Genomic DNA, 17168 nt, shown 5'->3' with positions numbered 1-17168 from the left:
TGCAGAATACTTTCCTGTAGGGGAGGAGCTGTTCGTTTAGTATTCAGAAACACATGAATTAAATTATAATTCTCTTGTTCTTTAATGAGAGGACTTGCTAAGCCCCAGATCAGCTGCAGCAACATCTGTGCACTGCAGCCAAAGCAGCCTTACCCATCCTGAAAACTAGCAGTGACCATTTTAAATGCTTCCAAAAGGTGGTGGCTTTTCTGTTATTATTTATTTTTATATGGGAGTGTAACATGGCAAACAAACAAGAAAAGCCACTAGCATATTCCTTTCCATCCTTCAGGGAATGGCATTAACCAAAAATGAAGTCTGAAATGGCTGCCTTTGTTTCTCACACTCAGTACAGTCAGTTAAAAAAAGACAACCATACAAACAACAGCAACAAAAACAACAAAAAAACCACTCCACACAAAACAAAGCTACCACTGGAGGACTTCTTCAAACATGTATGCAATTTTCTAGTCTGCGATCAGAAATGACCTCAAAGAACAGATGTTACAGTCAAAAGTAATGAGGCCAGTTGTGCTCAAAATAATTATTATTAGCTATATGGTTTCAATTGGTACATATGGTAGAAAATATCCTCAAATTTAAAATGTCATAGTTGATTTATCTCAGAATAAAAGGGTACAAAAAATCTGCTACAGAGTAATTTGCACAAACATTTCATCAGCAAAGTTTGTTTTAGAGGTAAATCATGACGGAACCTGTCTTTAATAGCTCAAAAGAAAAATAAAATATGGAAAAAAAAATCACAGAGAAAATCTTACGGCCCTGGGCCCCCCTTAGGCAATACATATACATACAGCCCAAAACATTCCCTTCCCCCATCTTTGACTCTTTTCCAAAGCACGAAACACAGCAAATAATTCACGTAACAGCCATAAGCTCAGTAGCTCCCAATTACGAAAACACGGTGGGATTGCTCCCATGACTGGAGGGCTACAATGGACAGCTATAAGCTCTTTAGGAGGGACAGGCAAGAAAGGAAGGGTGGTGGCATGGCTCTCTATGTTAAAGAGTGCTTGGGGCTGGGAATGGTTAGGTAGAGTCTCTATAGGTAAGGACCAGGGGAAGGGCCAACAAGGCAGACATCCTGGTGGAGGCCTGTTATAGACTGCCTAACCAGGATGAAGATACAGACGAGGTGTTCTATGAGCAGCTGGCAGGAGCTGTGGGATCACCTGCACTTGTTCTCATAGAGGACATCAACTTCCCTGATAAATGTTGGAAATACAGTGCTACGCAGAACCTCCTTGACTAACCTGATCTCCTCCTGTGATTGACCTGCTTGGTGGATGAGGAAAAGGCTGTTGATGTAGTCTACTCAGACTTCACCAAAGCCGCTGACACTGTTTCCTGGAGAAGCTGGCAGCTCATGGCTTGGACAGACACCCTCTTTGCTGGGTAAAGAACTGGCTGGATGGCTGGGCCCAGCAAGTGGTAGTAAATGAAGTTAAATGCAGCTAGTGACCAGCCATGAGTGGCTTTCTCCAGGGGTTGGTTCTGGGGCTCATTCTGTTCAATATCTTTATTGATGACCAGGATGAGGGCACTGAGCACACCCTCAGTAAGTTTGCAGATGATACCTAGTTGGAAGGCAGTGTCAATCTGCCTGAAGGTAGGAAGGCCCCACGAACGGATATGGACAGGCTGGATCACTGGGCTGAGGCCAATGGGATGAAGTTCAACAGGACCAAGTGCTGAGTCCTGCACTTCGGCCACAATAACTCCAGGCAACGCTACAGGCTTAAGGCAGAGTGACTGGAAGACTGTGTAGAGGAAACAGACCTCGGGGTATTGGTCAGTGCTTGGTTGAACATGAGCCAGCAGTATGCTCATGTGGCCAAGGCGGCCAATGGTATCCTGGCTTGTATCAGAAACAATGCAGCCAGGAGGAGCAAGGAAGCGATTGTCCCTCTGTACTCAACACTGGTGAGACAACACCTTGAATACTGTGTTCAGTTTTGGGCCCCTCACTACAATAAAGACATAAAGGCCCTGGAGCATGTCCAGAAAAGGGTAAGAAGGATTCTAGAGCACAGGACTTAGGAAGAAGGGCTGAGGGAACTGGGATTGTTCAGTCTGAAGGAGGGTTGGGGTGACCTTACTGCTCTCTACAACTACCTGAAGGGAGGTTATGGTGAGGTGGGAGTCAGCCTCTTCTCCCACGTAACTAGTGATATGACGACAGGGAATGGCCTCAAGTTGTGCCAGGGCAGATTCAGGTTGGATGTTAGGAAATGATTCTTCTCTGAGAGAGAGTGGTCAGGCACTGGAACAGGCTGACCAGAGAGGTGGTGGAGTCACTGTACCTGGCAGTGTTCAAGAAGCATTTAGATGCTGTACTCAGGAACATGGTTTATTGGGAAATACTGGTGATAGGTGGACAGTTGGACCGGATGATCTTAGAGGTCTTTTCCAACTTTGGTCATTTCCCCCCGCACATAATATACATACACACGCACACATATATACGTATTTACGTGTATGTATGCTCATGTATAAGTTTTGGTCATTTGAAATTTACATGATGAATTTATTTATCAAACAAATACTGAAAAATGGATGGACCTAAACCTACAAATCAAGACAACACAGGAAAAAATATTAACTTACTTTACTGGTAACTCCATTGAAAATATTATATTTTTGATAAAACCATTGTAAAGTTCACAACTAAAGATAAAATGTAACAGTTTTAAAATAAGTATAATATGATTAAATATTCAAGATTCAAAACAGTTTTAAGTGCTTCATAACCATTTAGTTTTACTATTTCCAATCAAATCAGCTGCTTGAAAATTATTTGCATACATTAAGGAGCATTGCATTAATTGAGCAATCCATTCCAGTTTGTTTTGAATCCTGCCTGAAATTGTTTGCTCCCAGTGTGTCTTCTGAAATAGAAGATGCAGCTGTGCAAATTAAGACAATTCTTAGTTTTAAAAGGAACATAAAAATAATCAAGCCATGCTAGAATGGTTCTAGTCATTTACAATTTAGTAATGAACAAATATAATAAGCACTTCCATGAAGAACAAGTGAAAAGTAGAGTTCTCTTAAATGCACCTTTCAAAAAGAAAGAAAGAAAAAAATATGGATCTATTCACTCCAGAGTGAATTACTGTGTATTTTTCTCTTTGAAATTCACATGTACGCAGTACTGTTACCCCATTAGAGACTTATTTGCTTCTGGAAGCCTACCCCTTCAAGCTCACCAATCAGCAGTGTAAAACTAATCATTCCAGAATGCAGCAGGTCTCAAAAGTGGAGAAAACGCGATCAAGAACACAGAGCCCAGTCTGACAATGCATCTATCTCGCATTAAAAACAAAGTTGATAATTTAGTATACACAACTACTTCTAATTCAAGTAATGCACATCTAACTTTTATTAAATATATAAGTATCTCTTTGCATCCATTAGAGTGCCATGCTTCCATGCAGGTAATCAACGTTTTTCAACTACTAAAGAAAAAATGAAAATACTGAAAACGTGGGAGGAAGGGAAAAGAGTCATCTTTTCAGTTACCAGTATTACTGTCTACTCAGACTTCTGCAAACAAAAGAGGTGTTCCATGTTAACACTGATTTCAGGACCTAACATATCGCATGCATTCCAATGTCTATTTTACTGAAGAAAAAAACATCCAACCATATAACACACTTTACTACAACAGAAACACTCTATAGCTCCATTCTGAACCAGTTATTTCCTACAGCAATTCCAAAAATGATAATGTTTTTCAAAATGTCCTGTTATAAAATAAACCATAGAACAAAGGAAACGGCAAACACTGTGGAGACAAGGATAGCTTTCCTCTAAACCCTAGCAATGTCTGTGCATCATGCTATTTTTGTAAAATGGAAGTTAACTTACTTAACTGACATAAAGCTTTGGTTTTCAAGCACCAAAAACAAAAACAAACAAACAAACAAAAAAACCCAAAAGGCACAAAAAGAACTGTATGAGAGAACTGATGTGAATATACATTGCTGTACTAAAGTCTAACGTGTTAAGAACCACTCCTTACAATAATAGTTGAAAAAATACGCTACCTTCCCCTTTCATGTTCCCCTGAAAGAGGGGGTTAACAAAACAGCAGAAAACAGCCAACACTGCTTGACAGCTTTCATGTATACATACAGTAAAGCACGTTTTTGACAAAATTTCATCCTTCTCAGTAATTACAAAATAGGAATTCAGTTATCGTAAAGAATGGATTCCTTCTCCTTGCCTCAAAGAATGTGTTATTAACATCTGCAATTAATTGGGAACAATTAACAACTAAAACCACATAAACAGAAAACTCAGCAATCATTTGTAAGATGGGCTCAGGATGACATGACTCATTATTTTATAGGAAATCAAAGACTGTTTGGGGGATGGAAAGAAGGAAGTCTCATTACACTACTACCATGTATTTATTATAAATAAGGCACATTTTAGCAAGATTTAAATAGGCCTTGCTGTCCAAATTCTCAGACATTCCAAAGTGCCCAAATGGTTTCTGTCTCTTTAAATACCTCATCCAATCAAGAAAGGCCACTATAAACTAAACAGTTATTTAAGTCAAGAATGACTGAAAAAAAAAATTGCACCAGTGATAAAAACAAGTAATAAGACTAGCTACCAGCTTCACCTGCAATCATACATCGGTATCATTCTTAACACTGACCTGTTACCCTAAAGCAGGAAACTCTTACAAGAACTAGATTTACAAGATTTACAGTTAGCTGAAGTCAAGAATCAACCTGCCCTTATATTCCTGTGTTTTAGTGATTTAACAAAAAAAGAACAAACTTTTTTTTTTATACCAGATACAAAGGTAAGCACCCAACAACATCTCCTGAGAACCTGACACGCGCTGTCTGCTCAAAATACTTCATTTTTTTTTTTAAACGGTACACTACCACTAACACTAGGAGATCATTTATGTAAATGAATATTTCAAAACTAATTTAACAAAAAGTACTTTGTAACATAACATGTTTTAAAAAAAACCACCATGAATCAACATGCAAAAATATTGAAGGAGTAAACTTCTAAGCATTTAATATGGACTTTCACAGTCTTTGCATTAAGTTCACCTTCAATCAGGAAAAATACTATGAAGTTACTCATAAATACTGATGAGTTACTCAGCTCTTGTGCTGCTTCTGAGATATCTCATGAGAACTTCAAGTAACTTTCTATTTAATTACTCTAAAATTAACTAACATCCAGCTTAAGACCCCATAAAGACCTTAATTAGGTAATTTAGACAGATGCAAACAAGAAAATAAATTACTAAAGTGGAAAAGTATCTTTTTTATCTTACTCCTTCAATCTGAGCACTGCTTTTATCCAGTTTTCATGGTCTTGGACACCAACACCTATCAACTAGATTTAATTGAGTTTCAAGCATGACAGACACCCAGGCAACCTTCAATGAGTAACATGCAGGAAATACCTTAGTCATACAAAGCCACTAGCACTTTGAAACTCAGATTTCATATAATAGAAGAACAATTTACTTTGAATCTTTCGTGTTATTATTTGTAGCAGTTTTGCATTTATACTGCTCTTATTCTTGAGTAATAACTAACTGCTACATACAAAATAGTTAATATTTACATCATTATTGCTATTCTAATATATTTACGCTGGTTTTGAAAATTTAATTTAACATTGGAAAAAATTATCTTGCTGAAAATACGATAGCAGATGTAAATCTACCCACTTGATAAAGAGTTTATTTTATGTAAGTTAAAATGAGGCTAGACTTTGAAAAATTAGCTGCATGAAGTAAGAGCTCTTCTGGCCTGGTAAGGAAGTGAACCACAATTAAATCACTCGTTAAGCAAGATATACGAGTATGACCTTTGACCTCTTCTGCCCCACCCAATCTACCCTGTAACTGAGAAAGGATATAGATCTATGAATTAATCCAGTGAGAGGGGTAAAAGCAACAACAACAACATGACAACCACTCTCCTGCTGACAAGAAAAAAATTTACAGTTCTTCAGAGCATTTTATATAGGTTAAAATTCCAAGTTTTGTTCAGCCACAATGATAGAACTGCTTCTCAGCAAAGCAGAGCTGGTGCTTACCTCCAAGGTCCGAAGCATGTGATGCCAACAGCTCTGCTCATTTGCATACAATCAAGCTAGACTGCTGCAATGAACACTTTGTCAGCCATTTTGAAACTGCACTGTCTCAGCTGCACTGAAAATGTGATTAAGATGGCTGCAACGTGCACTCAAGACCAGCCATTCAGTGACAACTCAGCAGTGGATAGAGCTTTTATGCAGCAGAGCACCTCCCTCTTTGCTACACTGCAACAAACTGCACAGGCAGAGAGGGGCCAGATAAAAGGTTTCTTAGAAGGCAAAAAATGGTTAATGCATGGCTGCAACATTACCAGTGGTGTTCTGAGTAGCTGCAAAAAGAAAACAAAAATAAGTGAAGACCCGCTGGATGTTAAAAGACGCAGCCTTGCTAGGTCTGCAATCCAGAATTTGTATCACATACTCCAAATTCTCCCTTACTCCAGGCAGTTCAGAATCCATGTCACACATTAACAGCCACAGACAGAGCCAAATCATGGCTAGAACTGACAAGGATTAGGGATTAATTTTGAAGAGCAGCCTGAATTTATTTTTCTCTCTTTTTTTTTTAAACAAACAAAAATATCTAAACCTTTACATTAGTTGATCAATAAAACAGTTTTACTTGGGGAAAAAAAGGAAGACAGAAATGAGGAAGCTGCTTAAAAAAAAAAAAAAGAAAAACAAAACCCACAAATCAAGAACACTGAAGAACTTCAGTAAAGCCCAGAATTCACATACCTAATTCTTACGTAATATATTGCACCACTTCTACAGACATCTATCTTTCTTCTTCCAGAGACATCTAGAATCTCTTCAGTAATTTTGTTAGTGCTGCTGTTGTTTTGGTTTTTAAGTTTGCTCCTGAAGATGTAACTGATTTGGGAACTCAGGGGAGGGAGGATCAATGAAGTGAGGGAGGGATTAGGGGCAGGGGAGTGTTAGACAAACACATGATTTTAACATAAGTAGAATATAACACAAGTTCCCCATTAAGATCTGTTCATTAGCACCAATCATCTGCTCTCATCCAGGCAATAGTGCATGAGATCTGGAGGAAGCATTGCCATATCTGCCTTGCTTCATCATGTAACCCTTCTAGAAAAGCCAAATACAGCTATTTTAAAATAATTGCAAGAACAGACTGAGCTATTTTGAAAGAAATTAACACTGAATTATTCCTAACCTTTACCAAAGAAGTAGAACATGCCCTCCATCCATTCTTTTATGAAAATATCTAAGCTTACGTAACTGCATGTATCTGTCACCAGTTGTAGCCGGTTATTTCAGGACTGATTATTCATGCCAGCAGAGATGTTTGGTGTACTCATCACCACTAGTATTGGAAATTTAAAACCTTGAAATGCACTACTTGCCTAATACAAGAACAAAGAAAAAAAGCACAGTTTGCAAAACAAGGGAAAGAACAGTCATATGCATGTAATCAACTACTACAGAAGTTATTACAGTCAAAGCATTAAATAAAGCACAATTGAAGTTCAAATGCCCAAAAGACAAGTCTCTTAAGCAAATTTGTGAGTAGAGAATTTCAGTATATGTGAGATGCTTTAAAATTACCCACTATACTGAAGCTTTTCTTCGAAGATGTATAACTACATCAAAATAACTTTGTGACTAATTCAAAAGAAAAGTTTTTGAATAACCACTTATAACTCCATGTTGCTTAAACTTAAGCTTAACCTTCATATATAAAATGCCTTCAAGCTTACAGGGATTTGCAGTTGCTTGCAACATCCTTAAACTCAGACTTGCTATTTCATCTGTAAGTAAGCATTCATTTTGATTTCTATAGTGACAATATTTTAAATGGAAGAGAAGTCTGTATTTACTGCACCTACAAGAATACTAAATCAAAACCTGAATTCTGATCTGCAGTCCTACATGTTCAATGTAAACCTGGAATGTTTCCGTCTGGAACCCAAGAACTGCGCTTGTACAATATTGCACTCTCTAGCATTTGGTCTTACTGTAGATGAAAACTCTTAAGTTAAATAGGTTTGAATAGGCATAACTACTTGGTTTAAATAAAAATAATGATTAAAAAAAAAAAAAAGAGATCACTCCCACTGACCTAGACAGAATAGAAACAGTATCACACACTGACTGCAGCGGTAAATCACCTAATCACAAAGCTTCAGGAATGCAGAGTGGATGACGTGTTAATACAGACATCTAGTCTCAAAAAAAATCCGAGTGCTAAGAAACCATGGGAACATACTCAGACTTCACTTCCATATACTCAACTGCACAGTTGTGTTAATAGTTTAATGTTAACTAAATATCAACATAAAAATCAGATGTTTAACTAAACACAGAATTGGTATTTAAATAACTAATCTGTGAATACTTTGGTCCAGAAACCATTAAAGTGAACCCGTATTAATGTCGAATTACTATATTAGTATGGCACTGCAATTTTTTAATTGCTCTCTGGGTTAGCATCTGTATAGATTCTCCAAAATTCAGAAGTAAGTAAAATCAAGCATTTTTAAAAGTATTTAAATTTGATTTTGAACTTGACTAACCTCATACGTTAAGATTTTGCTTACACACATAATAAAAACTCCCAATAACCTTAACTCTGCCCTCTTTTGATGAGGAGCCAGCTCGCTGTGGTAACATTTCAGAAAGTTCAATGATTCTAGTCACATGTTAAAATTTTAAAACCAGAGCTTCTCTGTTCCAACCTTCTCATGAACATCAAACAAGAAACTCAAAGAACTACACCCTGTAATTTCCCTAATAGCTGCATTGTTTCCTCATTAAAGTACTAAGAGTGGACCCCTCATCCTCCCCACAATGTCACGAAGTAGGGTCAGATTTTATATGTACTATGGTTTCTAGCCTAAGGAATCAAGAGGAGGCAGAGTTTTCAATATTTTTTTTTCTTTTTCAGACAGGGTTTTAAGTCACTTCACAATGCAACATCAGTAAAAAGTAACCAAAGCATAAATCATTACTTTTGCTGAAGTTGTACATGTAAAGATCAGTCTATTGTGTATCATGCACAGTTCTGTGACCAAAACATACTCAGTTCTTGCTTACCCTCTTCTTTTGAGTAGTATGTTTATTAACAATAAGCATACAAGACAATTCTTGATAAAATTCATTAGCAAATACAATTGTTTGTATGAATCTGATTGGAAGTTTCAATAGATCACTTACAAAAAACATGCTTTATTCCTATACTTATTAGGGACATTAACCTAACTTGAACAAACAACTCACACATAGGACAGCAAGAACTTGTTAGATAAAAACAAGCTATGATAGAATTATGTTAGATAAAAATTAAGCTATGACGGAGTTGGGGGAAAGTCCACAATGAGCATCAGACAATGAACACTGTAATCAAGGGAAGTCAAAGCTCTTCCTACAAGTCCAGGTTAGAGACAATTATGGAAAGACCTTTCTGTCACATCAGATGTCCTTCTTTTTTTTTTTTTTTTTTTTTTTTAATTTAACATTTCCTTACAGCACAGTGAAACTGCAGACATGCACAGGACAGAACAAAGTGACAAAGCCTTACAAATATGCAGGTTGTTTTAACAGCTAGATTAAGTATTTGCGTTCATGTATCTCTTAAGTGTGTAAATTAACATCATTTCCAGAAATTGAATCTAGAAAAGAAAAATATTTTTTCTGTATGTAGAATCTGTAGATTACACATTCCAAATACACTGCATTATATCACCTAAGTGTCTTAATAAGGAAACTACTTAAAGATTATTCTGTGGACAGACATCTAATTCATGTATTTCTTCCAGGAACAAACATCAAATTATGGTCTTCTAAGAGCTGATAACTCAGAAATACAGTTTTTATTCATATACAGTATGCACAACCCAAAATCAAACATCTTAAATCCACCCACTGTGTTATTTTTCATTTGTTTTCAAGTAACTCACAAATCACAAAGGAACATAAAGGGCTTTTATACAAACACATAATAATACTCCGAATTGTTTTGGAGTGACATGATGGAATGTTAAATACCTGATCCTTTGTTGTTTGTATTTAATACTACATGGCTACTAATACACCTTCAGCTACAACACCAGGGAACCATCACTGAAAAAAGAGATGTGGAATGGGAGAGACAAACTTGCTGTTAAATACACTGACAATTTTAAAAGTATACGCCAGTGGTACCAAACTAGATGATGAGCTAGGAACAACAAAACTGTTTCCTGCAAATTTATGAACAGCCTTGTCACTTTTTGTCAGTGACCCCAGGTTATCATTGGTGCTTTACCACAGCAAGCAAGATACGTATTATGCAGCCTGAAGTTGTATACTAACGTGATGGCCTCATACTGACTGACATACCTATGTCCAGACTGACCAGCTACCACTCACACCAAAACAATGCAGTACTGCCAGGTTCTCCATGTCTCTTTCCTCATCAGGGAGAATGACAGTGTCTCCAAACCCCAGCTGCCTATTTGTACAGCATTTTCAGGAATCGTCTTTGAGACTCACTACTGTCAGATTTCCTGAAAACAAACAAGTCTTTCAAAATTTTTTGAGAACACATCAAGTGATAGACAACGATCACATAAGATAGGGCTATCATAGTAGAGGTGTGCAGGTTTCTGATAAAACTTTGTGAGGCTGTAACACAATCAAAAAACATTCAGTCATACTGCCCGCTATTTTATACTTAAAATAAACGTTTAAACATTTTGTTCTTGTTAGTGGCATATCACAAGTATCATTTAACAACCTCATTTGACGTTCCTTATGCACTTTGAAAAACTTTGTGGAACGTTCATTTTTCACTAACATTCTGGTTTTTAACGGCATTTAATGTAACCTCAAATGAAAACAAAAAAAGCCACATAAAGCTCAAGCGTAATTGCAATTCTACTGTCCATAGATGTTACAGTTTTGCTCTACGTACGCAAAAGGAACTAAATAATCAGAAATTAACATTAACTAAAGCCAGAATATGCAACTGAAGTAAAAACAAAACTAGATTCAATACCATGGTTTGTACCCAGAAAAGAAATAGAATACATTGGTCTAGTTCTATCCATACCAATCTAAAAGAAATTAATGTACTCTGAAGATACAGTTTCTGTATCAGGACTTTATATCCCTGAAATTGATCACACTCAGTTTTAGATTCTGATCTATAGACCAAAATGAACTTGAGGCTTAAACATCCTATACAAAGTCAAGGATTTCCAGACTCCCGTTGCTACAGAAATGGAGAGAGAGAAAATAAACAAGTAAGAAAAGCAAAACACCTAAACAGACTATTATCACAACATGAAAATCTCTAATGAAAATGAAGAGTCCAGAATGTTACAAAAAAATTTGCCTTTGAAAAGGTACACAAAACTCTAAGGTTGGCAAAAATAGTCATGACTGAAAAACTCAAAACTAAAATACTACAGTTACCCCTTTGGAATCAGCCACCAGGCTGTAACAACCAAAACAAGACACAACTGCAGGAATTTAAAATATGAGATACTACGCAATTCTCTTCTAAAGTTTATTCAGATAAAACACCCCAGGACTGTCCAATTAAACACAAACTAGTTGCACACAGAGATACATTTTCCTCTAAAGCAATCTCTATGGTGCTTAACGAGCTGTCAGAAAAGAAAGAAATCAGGATTTAAAAAACCAAGAAAGGAAAAAAATCCCACATGACAGCTACCATTCTATCTGAAAAGCAGATAGAGAGTGAGGTAAGTCACTGCAGCTTCAAATATTGCTCCTTCAGTGAAATCAGGACAGCATTTTTTTCCATATACTACAGGACATAGTGAGATAAGAATAAATAAAATTCCTGACTTAAAAGCGTACACTGTTAAAGTGCCATTTGTATTGATCAGTTTTTAACTGCTACATCCATGTGGGTAAGTCTCTCACTGTAAAATTACATAGAGAAGTCAACAGCACAGCCATAGTTGTAACCAAGAAACACTCTATTTATAAAGGAAAACATTTATATAAAAATATATTGGATAAACAAAAATAAAATAATAAATCTTGATCATTTTATGATTTGCAACTCATTTTTCTGATCAAATGTTTCTTAGGAAAATTGTAATTTACATCTGTATCACTGAAGTAATTTCCAAAATAAATTCACAATACAAACACGTAACTAGCGTGCACTGCAGACAAATATTAAGTGAAGTTCAAACAACAAAAATACATTCCCACAAACTACCAAAGAACAACATGTGAATCAGGTATATTTTGGCTTTATTGTCTACATTCCATAAATAACTGAGATTTCTGACACAGTTAAAATTCCTGCCAGTAAGCACAGGTATGCCTAATTAATATTTTTACTATTAAAAAAACACCTAGATTTAGGGAAATTGATGGTGTCTTATTTTGGGAGGAAAATGTAACATATGGTTTAATCATCTACTTTTCAGCCTGAAAGCATGTTTTGCATTATGGAAAAAAACATCTTCTCCCAGAAATCAGTCAAGCACATTTAGTTTTTAATTCTAATTAGAAATTAGAAATTAGTTACTAAAACAAGATTTTAAAAGTTGTTTAATATATTTAACTGTTAGCTTAATATTCTGCAAAATGAATATTTAAAATTATTTTTATGTTGTTCAGGTTCTTGGCTACTAAGATCACCTTCCCTGGTTGAGGGGTAAAGCATTTGCCTGTATGAGACCATGCTGCCTGTCCTTGCATCCCAAATTCTGGAAGCATTATCAGAAGACCTTCTATAGAAAAAAAAAAAAAAAATCATACAACAACTGATGCTGAGCCTCTGCATGTGTGAAATGGGCATACCAATGCAAACTAAAGCAGGAGGCATCAGCAAACACAGAACATGGAATGCATGCGTGTCTTCTGGGATTAGGATCTCATTGAAAACAGATTTTGTAATGGATGGGAAATGAGATTTAACAGATCCCTCAAAAACAGCATCATAATGACTATTTTAATTGATCTATGTAATACTGTATCCTACTATGAATCAATTCTGTTAAGTATGATCAATTTTGAGTCTATACAACAACCAAGATAATCTTGTCAAATTCATGCAGCAAAATACAGAACTGCGCCACATTATCACAAGAACATCAGTTTAGCACTGCTACACTTGGTGGCAAGGTTGCAACTGATAAGAAAGCTTTTACTCTGAGAATGTAGTAAGACTACATTCTACTAAGACTACTAAGTTAGAAATAGAATAATGAGAACATGAAGATCAAGATTCTTTGAAAAGAGCACACAATGAGCAATTATAGGAAATTTTGTGTTACTGTTTATATTTATTCAGTTATTAATTATAAAAAAAATGTACTACTATCCAAAGTGAACATTGACATTTTTTTCTGCATTATATGTACATAAGAACTTGATTTGGTATTCATGAAGTACATAAAATAGTAACAAAACCAGCAAATATAAGGAATAAATAGTGGGATTAATTGCCATTATTCATGAATTGTATAAGTCCCCACATAAGCATTAGGAAATTCATTTTATGCTAGTTCTGACAACCACTATTAGTTCAGTGGTCTGAAAACTGAGAAACTACCTACCCATAACCACATACCAAAGAGTAGTGTTCTCTGTGCATTTCCCCCTAATTCACCCAAAGAATTCTTAACGTTCAAAGTAATACCCTTTCATACTTTCCCATGGGACTGCAGAAAACAGTAATCAGAAGATCATACATATTTTTTACGTTCATATAAACTCACCTGTGTAGAAAGTTCATCTTTGAATGTTTTAATTTCAGACTTAGTCAGACACTAAAAGCACGCTTTCCATGTTTTTAAGGACTTATATAATATTAGTAACGGTAATAAGCGTAACTAGAAAAAAAGAAGTACACCAGATAATGTTCTAAAATATATTCAAACTTTCAAGTGAAAGCCAAACAGCATGCTTGTACAGTATTCTGATCTTACAGACGCAAATCCCAATGAGTTTTTTTTATAACAATATTATATTTACTTGAACAGCCTGGGATATTCACCAAACAAGAGTGTGCTATTAAGCTCTGCTATGTAGAAACCTTGTTCAGTAAGACAGCCAGACGGACAAAGTGTTATTTGTCCGTGATTGCACAAGGGCTGCCATTTTAATCTCAATGCTTGTTGCCAAAAACATTTGAGCTGGGCAGTTCCCACCTCATCTCTTCCCCCAACAATTCCACTCAATTTTTCCACCCAAGAACCCTACTCACGATAATGGTCCCACTGTCATTACAACACCTAGACCTATTACAGCATCACTGTGACGAAACAGAACATTGCCATGTAGATATTTCCACTGAATATCTGTCAAAGTTTAAGAGATCGAGAACGCTACACCTCTGTCAGGCCCTAATGCCACATCAAAATTAGAATGCAGCACTCAACCATCAATTTGGTTTCAATATTTTGGTTACTTAAGGAACATTACAAGCACACACGCTCATTTTCTACAGGAACACCGACTGATGCATCCCATTATGTTTGACACAGGCCTCTGTGACAGCCTCACACGCCAACAGCTTCCTGAGGCGCAACCGGGCCTTTCCTTCCTCCCGCTCAGCACACAAACCTGTCCGCGTCAGGATCTTCCACCTGAAGTCCCACCAGCACGCTACTGCGCAAAAATAACAAGCCTTTTTCTCCTTACTGTCCCCACAACCCATACAACGCAGCGCTCAGCCTTAGCGCTCACCATGCTTTGGAGAAAACCCACGAGCAGCAGGCAGCACCACACAGGCAGCCGCTCCCAACCCCGCACAGCACCCAGTGGTGCGCTCGAGGCGCAGAGTGCCGCCGTCCCACCCTCACAGCCATGTGGTGCCAGCGTGCCACAGCGCCCACACCTCACCTCAGCATTCGACGGTCACACAGACACCCGCCGGGTGCTGTGGGGCACCCTGCACCTCCAGGACCCGGCACAGCGCCCACGTGCCCCCTGTGCCACACCACACCTACCTGTGAGCTGCAGCCGCCGCCGTAGGGGGTGCTCCACGCGTGAGAGAGTGAGGAACGCGCGTCCCCACGCCACGCTCCCCACCTGCTGCCACCTCTGGGCAAAAACAGCAACGCGCATGCGCGCCGCCGCCTGCACTGGAGCCGAGTCACGTGCTCCCATGCAGTATGTGCGTAGCTGCGCTACTGTGTGTGTGCGCGCGCGGCGCGTGTGCAAAGCTGCAGCCCCGGAGCATGCGCACTGCCGCCGCCACCGCCGCCGCGCAGGGCAGCGTTCCACATAGACCGCTGCCGCTGCCCGGCAGCCGCGGAATCCCGAACGCCGCCCTCCGGGGTCCCGCAGTACCTGAGTCGCTACGCCCGCGCAGCTCTTGCCTCAGCGCCCGGCAGCCGCCGCTCCCGCCTCCTCCGCGCTGCCCGCCGTAGATTCAAAATCGGAACCCGCTCCCGGCACCAGCACCGCCTCCTCCCCTCGCACGCGCCGGGCCGTTATGCAAATCGCTCTCGTGTCCCCTCCCCTCTCTCGGTTGGCCCCGCCCCCTTCCCTGGCCGGCAGCGGGGCTGCCCCGGAGCCGGCCAATCCCGGGGCTGGTCATCCTCGCAGCATGCAAATGAGCCTCCGATATATTTAAATGAGCGCGTGGCTCCGCCCCCTGGGTAGTGGCAGACGGTTATTCGCGGTCGCGCTCTGGAACGAGGGGCGCCCCGCAGCCGTTGCCGCTAGGGGGCGGTGTGGTGAAGCTGAGGGCAACGGGCTCAGCGCTCACCTTTCCTCCCTTTTTTCCCTCCCCATCTTCTCCCTTCTCCTCCTGCCCTCTCCCTCCCTTATCCTTCTCTTGGCTTCCTGCCCCGGCAGCTATGGGCTGTACAGTGCTGGAGGTTCTTTGGCACCTCGGAAGTCTTCCCAGGAGCTTGCTGGGCAACTCTGAAAATAACCCGCATTATCAGCTCTGTATACTTGGTCACTGTGTGCTCCCTACTGCTCCTCTTCTCCAGCTGCTGTGTTGTGAGTGCTGTGAGAACAACTTCAATCTTTCTCTATGACAGGCAGCACCTGAACAAATGATAGAGGCTGTTGGCTCTTTCTCTCTTTCTCTCTTTCTCTCTTTCTCTCTTTCTCTCTTTCTCTCTTTCTCTCTTTCTTTCGTGTGTGTAACTAACTTTGTGTTTCCAGCGTGCCAAGAAACCAAACAGTGCTGTTGGCTGTGCTTTGAATAGGTCTAAGGCACACAATATCTGAGGTAATGCGTGGGTCAAAAGTGTCAGTGGCCATTTCCCACCTGCCCACACTTTCTAGCTGAGGGCTGTGGACGGGAGGGAAGGAAGGCTTGGAAGGTGCTTTTACCTGAGCCGTGACTTGGCACATTTTGTGCTGTAGCTAAAGGCAGAAATGACTGCCAAGCACAATAATGCAAGTTTCTTCACCATATTTTTACCTTAAATTCTCAAGTATTCTGCCTATTTAATACAGAAGAAACATCTACTACCTACATATTCACAAGGCTAAGCAGTCGTAACAGTATGGCCCCTTTTGGCTTTCCTGGCCATCTATGCTTTCATTGCATTGGCTAGGGGTCTTATGTAACCCTTGGTGGTCGTTTGGGGAATTGTCCCCTTACTCTTTTTATTCTCATATGGTCACCTAAGAACAAGCTCAACAGTTCTTCCATTGCTTGTTTTCCAAGGGGAACAATTGTCCTTGTTTAATCAGATAACATAAATGGCTAAGATGTTCTTCTTTAGTATAAGCAGTACTTGAACAGAGTTCCGTGTTCACTTTGATTTAATACAAACAGTGCCCACTCTTTTCCAAGGGAAGATTAATGTTTCCATTACATGTATCTCCCCACTTGGAAAGTTTCAAAATATCTACCTGGAATCAATATGAAGTGAGTTTTTGTCAGTCACATACAAAACAACATGACTAATTGGGCTCTGTGTTCCTGTAAGTCATGAGACAGTACTTACGGCACAGCCATTACACAAGTTCTGTCAGATGTGTTTGACAGATTGAGTGGTAGTGTTTTAAGATGCTGTTGTTTCCCATGGTTTGCCTGACCTCCCAGCTAAGTGCTTGCATTTACCTTACCAAGATGGAAGAACAAAATGTATGCATGT

At 39.0% G+C, this 17168-nt stretch overlaps 1 protein-coding gene across 9 annotated transcripts in view; it reads right to left on the bottom strand.

Annotated features, from left to right (window-relative positions):
• The window catches only part of ATF7IP (activating transcription factor 7 interacting protein), a 109747-nt gene extending 94209 nt beyond the window's left edge, over positions 1-15538 (bottom strand). For 5 of the 9 annotated variants that reach the window (XM_040696356.2, XM_025148445.3, XM_046938700.1 and 2 more), the window contains exon 1: positions 15054-15505. Coding sequence is in view for 3 of the 9 variants with exons in the window: in XM_040696352.2 (XP_040552286.1) it covers positions 6106-6152 (47 nt within the window). In the remaining 6 variants the exon portion in view is untranslated. Of the gene's footprint in view, positions 1-6105 lie in introns of all 9 variants that reach the window. The other 4 variants (XM_040696352.2, XM_046938722.1, XM_040696326.2 and 1 more) reach the window with 2 other exon arrangements.
• Positions 15539-17168: the final 1630 nt, after the last annotated feature.

The sequence above is a fragment of the Gallus gallus genome, chromosome 1, assembly GCF_016699485.2.
Source record: "Gallus gallus isolate bGalGal1 chromosome 1, bGalGal1.mat.broiler.GRCg7b, whole genome shotgun sequence".
NCBI lineage: Eukaryota > Metazoa > Chordata > Aves > Galliformes > Phasianidae > Gallus > Gallus gallus.
This window is presented reverse-complemented; position numbering and strand designations above follow the sequence as displayed.